Genomic DNA, 10272 nt, shown 5'->3' with positions numbered 1-10272 from the left:
CCACTCAATGACAAGATACTCTTTGGGTTTTATACCATAAGAGAGTTCTTCATCCAAGAAGAATACAATCCCTAAGAGACTCACTAAAAAGCTAGAAAAGTGAGAAATATAGTTGGGGTCCTTTATATATAGTGGTTTTTTTAGGGTTCGATAGTTCATTGGGTTGTATTAATATGGCATGATAGAATATACAAAAATCCTTGCGGGATGACTAACATAGTAAGTTTTACCTGGTTTATGTTATTTTTAATATTACTAATGCAAGATTTTAGAGTTAGTGACCTGTTACAATTACGAATAGAAACTACACATTAGGTTTTAGAGTTAATGTAAGATTTTAGAGTTAATGACCTATTATTATTACGAACACAAGCTACACATTAGATGGTCAGAGGTAAGAAAAAGGAAGGGGGCATTCCCAAATGAAGGATGAAATGAGGTGTGCAAAATGGATGTAGGAAGATTCTTAGTTGAAATTCAAGCAAAGGATAGAAAGGGAGAGAAAAGAAAGTGAGAAACTAGCGGATGCGATGGATAAAAGAAAATAGCTATTGAGGCTACCACACTATACTATTCTTCCAAGATAGGACTCTTCAAATCAAGAAGGAAGTGAACTATGGACCGAGACTCTCTCCCCCCATGTCCAATAGAGTAATGAAAAATGATTAGTGCCCCTTTCTTTTGAATTATGATATGCATATGTGGAACATGGCTACACCCAATGTTGTTTTTGTTTGAATTATGATATGCATATGGAGAACATGGCTACTCCCAATGTTGTAGCCGATAGGTAACAAACTTTTATTTTCCCTTTCCTTAATACAACTTAGTACTTACTGATTCTTTTTTTTTTAAAATAGAAAAGCGAAGAGAGTCCCTGATCATAGTTTCAATCCCTCGTTTTATTTCTTGGATTTTTAAATATTAATGCCATTTTAGATTTTGTAAAGATAAGGGGACGTAGGGAGGAGATTGGCGGGTCGGATAGCCGTGGACACGTGTAAGGTGGAGGAAAGGGCTAACATAGGGAGCGATGCACGACCAGAGCTCTGGAGTGCGACGAGAACGAAAAGTCTTGTCTCGCATCGCTCGTCTTCTTCTCCGGACCTGCTCTGGCCTCACTCGCAATCTAAATCGAGGCATCTCCCTTCCCGTATTGAAGCTCAGGTGAGTAAATCCCAGGCTGTACTCACGAGAGAGAGAGAGAGAGAGAGAGAGGTGTTTGTCTCACGGCGCGCTTCTGATCGTATTTCAGTCTACGACAGCTTGCTTGCACATTTGAATTGCGCCTGTGTGGCTTTACATAGGACGACATCAACAGAGAGAGAGAGAGAGAGAGAGAGAGATTAATCTAGAAGTTCTCTGCGTATTAATATATTGCGTGGTTTGAATCGAATCAAATTACCCTTGTCCTCCACACGTCTCTTTTGTCTCCATGTCTTCAATTCACGCATTGTAAGCTTTCAATCATCCCATTGAATTACTTCCTGCACTGCAAGACCCTCGGGTCCATAGGAGTGTGAATCATGTTTGCCTGTTTAAAGAAGCATATGAAAGCGTTTTATAACAATACATAGGTTTATGTTTTTTCCTCTGACAGCCTAGTATTTTGATGATTGCAGCTACCAAAGCTAGATGTGGTGAACAAGAACCCTTGCAGAACCATCAAAGAACTTCAGTAAACTGCAGCAAGTTTATCTGGTAGGCCTATGTACCGATAGGTACAGTCATGTTGAAAGCCTGAGGGTCAGATAATTGATATTTCATGAAAGTCAATAAAACATGAATATTGCCAGTGCATCTTCTTCTAAGAACTACCCCAGTTTCGAGATTGAGCAAGCAAATTTCGGTTCATCTATTGCAAAGACTTCGGGTTGCAGGGGAGAATTTGGGAGCCCCTCTAATGGAAGATGGATTGGACGGCTCTATCTTTGTCCATTAGCAGTAATTAAGTCTTCATCCCAAATTGCAGGAGATGATACTTCCAACAGCTGCGACTGCAACAGGAAAGTGCTCTGTGCATTTGAAACCAGCGAAAGAGAGTCCTCGGTTCTCCAGACTGGTCTTAATGCATATCTCTGTGGATGGCTATCCCGGTTCTTCAACCTCAGCAGTTCACAGCATGATGACAGGCTTGAAGATGCAGTTTCACTCTGCAGGATTCCAAACGGTCACTTGAACAATCCTGATTCCACATCATTTGATCAGGGAAGGTTAAGGAATAATTATCATCAAGCTTCACCTATGGAAGCCCTGGACAAGACAGCTGGCTTGTCTCCAGATTCCAAGTATCATCAAGAACATGTTGTAACAGCAAATCTTATAGCCAATGCAGCTGTCACTGGTTTTGTGTCTACCTTACCCTCCTTGAATGCAGTGCAGCCGGTATTGGAATCGGATTGGTTGTCTAGTACTCTATTACAAGGTTCAGGGTTGACCCTCTCCGAGGCCATATCTTCTAATAGTTCTTTGAAGAAAGCAAAGAAGGAATCTTGTAGTGAAGGTACCCATTGCATAACTCCTGCCAAGCTTGGTTCCCCTGATGCCTTAGCATCCTGGTTGAAGGATAGATTGCCTATGGGGCCCACTCAACTCGGTTTATGGGGAACAGCTCCTGGGACAAAGGGGGTCCTGAACCTGTGGATTGAACTTCTGGAGGGTGAAATATTACTGGAAGATGCTATCCCTCCCAAGCGCACTGTTCATGTTGCAAGTGTAAGAATCAAGAATCAAGCAGGTCAGATGCTAGTTGAGGCCCATCAGGAGATGGCAGATGGTTCAATCCGAACGCGCAACAGGCCTCTGTCAGAAAAGATGAGGCCTGGGGAAAAGGTAGAGGATGCATGCCTCAGAGGTATTTTGGAGGAGTTGGGTTGTCAGCTAGGAGCCAAAAACAGGGTCACTATCCTTGAGGATTCTTATACACGGTTAGAGGAAGAGAGAGAATCTTTATCATATCCAGGTCTTCTAACAAGCTACATTATCCACTCTGTAGATGCCACTGTTGACAATCTTCCACAAACAGGGTTCTATACATTAGAAAATGAAGTCGTGGGAGACAATCATTGTCCTTCCCCGTGTGAGTCTGTTGGTGAAGGTAAAACTTCTGGGTCAGCTGCAAGTGTCAAGAAGCACTTCTGGAGATGGGTCTCCCATTAACCATTCTGTATGACAAATATTGTAAGTTGCAAGGCTGGATGCCAATTGGACGTCCTTCTCACCTTAAACTTTTGTTCAGTCATTTGCTTGCCCTGCAATCCTGTTTCTTCTCAGGTCTCCAAATGTATAAGTGATAAGAAAAAAATCGTTTAATGCCTCCTTCACAAGGCTTGTACTTTACCAATCATAAAACATCAAGCCAAGTGCTCTACCAATATCCACTGAAAATTAGCAAGAGTTAAAAACTCTTATTTTGTGTATGTGTGTGTCTCCTCTCCTGATTGTCTGCAAGTGTGATTTGCTTCACTGGCAGCTGTAAATGTGCTGGCATTCTGGCAGTTGGTTCTGTTGCAAGTCACAAATTCTATACTATGATGGAAGGTTGCAACTATTTTCGTTTGAATGTTCTACAATCTGGTGTAGGTTAGGGTAGAGGAGCCAGTAAAACTGATTGAAATTTCAATATGGCATGCCTCCACTAAGGGAAAAGTGAAAAGTCTTATTGTTGGAGCCCCATCGCAATAGATGTAAGAGGGTTAAGGCCCAAGGAGGTGTAAAAATTACACGGTGTAGCGAATAGAATCTGAGAAAGAGATAGAGATAGAGAGTACACAACAGATAAGAGGAAAATTAGAAAATTTCTTTAGCTCCAAACAACTAATACAAAGATGGCTTTGTCCACCTATGCGCTTATACTGTGAAACTTAGATGGCGATCTAGTCAGAAGATAGGTAAAGAGCTTAAGGCTAGCTGGAACAACTCTGACTGGGTGAGAGATAGATGATCGATAACTGTGAAGCGGTCTAGCTTTTATAGCCCACAAAGGCGGTTAGGTCAGCTTGACCAATCTACCATATGAGCCTCCACTAGTTGGCCAGGGAATATTTCCTTTACCATCAGACCCCAAAATAGGGGTCCCTTTTAATTTCCTTACCCTACAACTCAATGCAATGTGCTTCCAATTGTTACCAACTTAACTACTCAATCCAATTCAAAGATTAGGCCCACAATGGTCACCGTTTTGCCATCCGGTCACATAGACCTCATGTGATATGTAAGTTAGGACTCAACCAATATCCGGGCTTACATTTGGCTTCTCCTTATAGTGGGGGTCCTACAACTTTGAGTACCATGGATCATTGGTAGCACCTTATGAGGGGGGGCATTGAGCATATCTAACACCCCCTCCTCAATATCCACCTGTAGGTGAACTATCTCCTTGGCCCAATGCCGAGTCTTTGAAGATGAACTTGAAGCAGATCCTTCGTAAGTGCTTTGGTAAAGATATCTGCTCCATTCTTCTCTGTTGGACAACAGACCAGTTCCACTATCCCATCCTCCATCAAATCACGCACATAATGATACTAGATCTCTATATGTTTGGTGTGCGCATGAAATATTGGATTTTTGACAATGGCGATGCAACTCTGATTGTCATATCTCAGCACAGTTGGTTCTTCATCCTGCACTTCCATATGCCATAAGATCCTTCTTAACCATACAGCTTCACATGCAGCAAAACAAGCTATCCTTGTACTCTGCTTCGGTAGAAGACAACGCTACTGTTGGTTGCTTCTTACTAATCCAAGATAAAATTTCTAAACCCAAAGAGAAACAATAACTACAAACTGATTTCTTGGAATCACTGTCTCCTGCCCAATCTGAGTCACAATTCCCCACAAGAGAAGTTCCGAAACTGTATATGATACCATAGTCAAGAGTTTCTTTCAAGTATCTGAGCATTCGTATCCTAGTCTTCCAATGACCTTCATGAGGTTTGTTTGAGAACCTGCTCAAAACACCAACAATAAATTGGATATCTAGTCTGGTGTTACATAAGTAGATCAAACTACCGACATCCTCCTATACCTCCCAATGTGTGCTAGTGTTGATGTATCCTCAACGGATAACTTTGCATTCACCTCCATAGGTGTAGCTATCTCCTTGCACTTGGTCATGTCAAATGCCTTTAAGATCTCTTATGCATACTTCTTCTGAGAGATGAAGATCTTTCCTGGCTCTTGCCAGACTTCAATTCCCAAACAATAGTGTAGCAAGCCCAAGTCAGTCATTTCAAACTCAGAACTCAAAAGCCTTTCGAGTTTGGTTGATCATATCTTCATAGTTACCCGTAATAAGAAAGTCGTTCACATATAGGACAATCACTATAGACTTTTCAGAATTCATGTAAATATACAAGTTAGTATCTGAGGCACATCTTTTCAAGTTTAAGCTTAAAAAGAACTTATCTATCCGCTGGTACCATGCTTTGGGGGCTTGTTTCAGCCCATACAATGCCTTCTTCAGCTTACACACTTTATTCTCAGAATGGGGGACCTCATACCTTGGTGGTTGAGTCACGTACACCTCCTCCTTGAGGTCACCATTTAAGAATGTTGACTTAACATCCATTTGGTAAACTGGCTACTACTTGTGGGCGGCCATTGCAAGTAATATGCGAATAGTGGTCATTTTGACAGTTGGGGCAAATTACTCTTGAAAATCAAACCCTTCAACCTGTGAAAATCCCTGTGCAACTAGTCTAGCTTTGTAATTTTCTAAGGTACCATCAGCCTTCTACTTTACCTTCCAGATTCACTTAGTGCCAATAACCTTCCGCTTTGCTGGCTGATCCACTAGCTCCCAAGTATCATTCTTCATTATGATATCATACTCCGCTTACATAGCTGCCTTCCATGCTGGATCTGAAGTGCTTTTTCTAAGTAAATTAGCTCCTTTACTTCTCTCATAATCTCAGCCAATCAAGGCCATATTGACTATGTGAACAGAAACCCTTCTTTGCTTCTCTATTCTCTAAGACCTCCTTGGTTTGTCTCCCTTCTCCTCAGGAAATGTGGGCATAGGATTATTATGGTCATAGAGCTGCTTCACCCAACACGGAAATGGCTTTTCCAATGGGGTAATGTCAAGTTGGTGAACTTTTTCCTCATCATCTGAAGATGATGCTTCCTCCTCCTTAAGGATAGGGATAGCCCTCGGGACATGTTTATAGTAAACTACTTCTTCACTTGATGATAAAGTGGAAGAACTTGCCTTCTCCTCCACTGTATGTAGTTGCTCCTTGAACACCACATCATGGCTCACGATGATCTTCTTTGCCTCTTGGTCATATAGTTTGTAAGCCTTCTGCTCATCACTATAACCCAAGAAGATACATTTTCTGCTTTTTTATTGTAACTTATTTCTCTTTCCATCTGGAATATGTGCATAACATTCACATCCAAAAATTCTGAAGTGTGAGACAGATGGTTTCTTACCAATGTAAGCCTCATGAGGTGTTTTTCCCTTGAGATCCTTTGTGTAGCTCCGATTTAAAATGTAGATTGCAGTATTAACAGCTTCAGTAAAAAAATGGTTAGGCAATCCCTTGCCCTTTAGCATGCATCTTGCCATCTTCACAATGGTGCGATTCCTACGTTCCACAACATCATTCTGCTGAGGTGTATGAGGCGTCGTCAATTGACGCTTGAACCCTTTACTCTTGCAAAAGTCTTCAAACTCCTTTGAGTTAAACTCACCACCACCATCTGTTCTAAATTTCTTCACACTTTTCCCTGTTTCATTCTCAACAAGTTTTAGCCATTCTTTAAACTTACCAAAATCTTGAACCTTATCATGAAGGAAGTACACCCACATCTTCCTACTATAGTCATTGACAATCAACATAAAATAAGAAGATACCCCAAGGACCGTGTAGGCATCTTACCGCACAAATCAACATGCACCAACTTTAGAGAAGCATGTGCTCTATTCTTGCTTTTCTGTGGAAATGCATTTCTCTATTGCATGCCCATCATACAAGCTTCACATGGTTCCTTCAATTCAGTCATTACAGGTAGGTGAGTAACCATATCTTGCTTGTGCATATTCTTCAACACTGTAAATCTGATGTGTCTAAATCTTTCATGCCAAAATTTACTTGTGCCCTCTCCAGCGGTGGCTGTAAGAGCACTTAGCTTATATAGGTTGTTCCTTCTTTCTCCTTTTCCAACAACTTTACCATCACTGTCAAGAATTTCTGCACATGTCTTCTTAAACCTCACTTCATGACCAAGATCAGTTATGGCAGCAACTGATAACAGCTTTCTCCTAATTTCGGGAACATACAACACATTTGAAATCTTTTTGACATTATCATTTGCAGCAACAAATGAAATAGTACCTGTGCTTGCAACAGGCCATTTTGTATCATTTTCAACCGTTACAATGATGGATTCTTGTAGAGGCTACATAGAACTGTATAGACCTTTCTTGTTGGTCATGTGATAGGAGGCCCTACTATCTAACATCCATGAGTCAGTGGTAGATTCTTCTTGCACAGAGGAGCACACCTCCTCAACGGTCGCCATGAATAACTCCAACTTTGCTTTAGCCGTATTGACTGTCTCTTTCCCTTCACTTTTAAAGGTACCATTCTTTTCATCTGCCTTTTTGACACGATAATCTGCGATTGCATGTCCTTTCTTCCTGTAGTGGAAGCACTCTCCTTGAAACTTATTCTTATCGCCTTTCTTATTTTTGTCACCATCATTTTTGGTGGAGGAACCACCTTTGCCTTTTGCATTGGCAGAGAATGCAGTATCTCCATTGTTGCTTCCTTTTTGGGCTTTCAGTCTCAACTTCTTCTCTAGCAATAATGCATAAAAATCCTCAAAACTCAAAGCTTGAGGTCTCACCTGAGTATTAACGGCAGTCACTAGTCCATCAAACTTTTGTGGACAAATCCAAAGATACCTCCTCGCTAGCTCCTCGCTAGTCTTTTGTATCCCAGTACTAGTTGTCTAGTCGTGCAGATTCTTAATCTGAGTGATGAATGCTTCAGTTGTCTCTCCTTCGGCAAACTTCTCCGTTGCTAGTTGATTCTTCAAGTTTTGAATATTTGTTTGGTTTTGTATTTCATACTAACTCCTCAGTACATTCCAAGTCTCTGATGCTTTGGTTATATGCTGAATCAAACTCAGAACATTGTCAGAACAGCTTGCAATTAAGGTACACAATGCATCTGTATTCCTTTGTCTCCAAGCTCGTAGATCTGCATTCGAAAAAATCATCACACTAGGATTTGATGGGTTAGGGGTAGGCTGTGGTTCTGCGTCAATCCCCAACACTGTCTCCAAAAGCTCATAAGAATCAAGGATAGTTGTAATTTTGAACTTCCACAAGATATAGTTTGTACCATCTAACTTGTCTTCACTGAAGGTTGGTGGACGAATCCTCAGTGTTTGAACATCTGGTTCAGCAACACTACCTCTTGCATTGCTTCTGGATGCGCCAGAACCACTTTTGAAAGATGATATTGTTCCTCTTTGCTGTTGAAGCATTTGCCTCTTGCACACTCTTCGATCCCTAGAGCCCTTTGGGCTTTGATACCATGTAAAAATTACACGGCGCAACGAACATAATCTGAAAGAGATAGAGATAGAGAGTATATAATAGATAAGAGGAGAATTAGAAAATTTCTTTAGCTCAAAACAATTGATACAAAGATAGCTCTGTCTACTCGTGCGCTTCCACTATGAAGCTTAGATGGCGATCTAGACAGAAGATAGATGAAGAGCTTCAGGCTAGCTGGAACAACTCTAAGTGGGTGAAAGATAGATGATCGATGACTGTGAAGGGGTTTAGCTTTTATACCCCGTGAAGGCGGTTAGGTCGGCCTAACCGATCTAATGAGTCTTCACTACTCGGCCAGGGAATATTCCCTTTACCGTTGGACCCCAAAATAGGGGCCCCTTTTAACTCCCTTACCTCGCAACTCGATGTAATGTGCCTCGAGTTGCTACTAGCTTAACTACTCAGTCCAACCCAAAGACTAGACCCACAATGGTCACCTTTTTGCCATTCGGTCACATAGACCTCATCTGATATACAAGTCAGGACTCAACCAATATCTAAGCTCACATTTGGCATCTCCTCATAATGGGTGTCAAGATTGTGGGAGAGAAGGAAGGAGTCTCACTTGTAGATTTCTTGCTTGCACAATGGGGGAATACACACAAGGGTGGAGGCTGAAAACAATTTTTCTCTTCTTAGTTGTGTAAGCCAAAAGAACTCAAGTACAAAGAAATAGAAGAACCCTAGATATGGGTCTCAAACCAAACTCAACTAACTAAGGTGGCATACTAACTGAGCCACGAACTAGAGTAGATAAGGATAGCTATCATGTAGCTATTTTTCAGGGGCGGTGTACCAACTGCATCTGCAACTGACAAGTCGGTGACATAAATACACAACGATTACCCTGGCGTATCACGAGTGGAGCTCGATATCTCAACACTCCCCCTCGAGCTCAATCCCAATTCCTGTACACCAAGCAGGTCTCTGAACTTGCGCAGCTTCTCTGCGCCCAATGCCTTCGTGAATATGTCAGCTACCTGATCCTCTGTGCTGACATAAACTAGATCAATAAGACCTAGTAAAACCCTCTCTCGCACATAGTGATAATGCACCTCAATGTGCTTTGTTCTAGCATGATAGACTGGGTTATTTGCCAAGTGTATACTACTCATGTTGTCACAATAAATGACAACTGGCCCATCTGTAGACTGATGCATATCATAAAGTAGCTTATGCAACCAAGCTACCTCACATGCAGCCATTGCTGCACCCCTGTACTCAGCCTCTGTGCTCGACAAGGCAACTGTAGGCTGTTTCTTGCTGCTCCAAGTGACTGCAGCACTCCCAAAAGAGAACACATATCCACTGGTAGATTGTCTATCAGAAATACTACCAGCCCAATCAGCATCAGTGTATCCATGCAACTGTATCTGAACCCCAGTCTCATAAAATAGTCCATACTGCAATGTGGACTTCACATACCTGAGTATGTGTATAGCCGCATCCAAATGTGGTTTCCTTGGAGCCTGCATAAACTGACTTACCAATCCAGCAACATAGCTCAAATCTGACCTGGTAATAGTCATATAAATCAAACTTCCTACCATGCGTCTGTACATAGTAGGGTCTTCTAAAAGCTCACCTGCATCTGTGCTTAGCTTCACATTCTGCTCCAAAGGAACTGAAATAAGCTTACATCCTGTCATCCCATATTTTGACAGTATGTCCAATCCATACTGCCTCTACAAGAGCTGT

The 10272-nt window shown here is 41.6% G+C and overlaps 1 protein-coding gene across 1 annotated transcript; it reads left to right on the top strand.

The window, feature by feature from the left end:
* Positions 1-996: 996 nt before the first annotated feature.
* On the top strand, positions 997-3419 carry LOC148028844 (uncharacterized). Its single transcript, XM_087687611.1, has 2 exons — positions 997-1167; positions 1623-3419. The coding sequence occupies exon 2, from the start codon at positions 1783-1785 to the stop codon at positions 3157-3159; it is 1377 nt and encodes a 458-aa protein (XP_087543737.1). The 5' UTR covers positions 997-1167; positions 1623-1782; the 3' UTR covers positions 3160-3419.
* Positions 3420-10272: the final 6853 nt, after the last annotated feature.

Source organism: Lygodium microphyllum, chromosome 11 (genome assembly GCF_053477565.2).
Source record: "Lygodium microphyllum isolate KBCC chromosome 11, Lygodium_microphyllum_v1.1.10, whole genome shotgun sequence".
Lineage (NCBI taxonomy): Eukaryota > Viridiplantae > Streptophyta > Polypodiopsida > Schizaeales > Lygodiaceae > Lygodium > Lygodium microphyllum.
The sequence above is the reverse complement of the archived record's forward strand: the minus strand, read 5'-3'. Positions and strand labels throughout refer to the sequence as shown.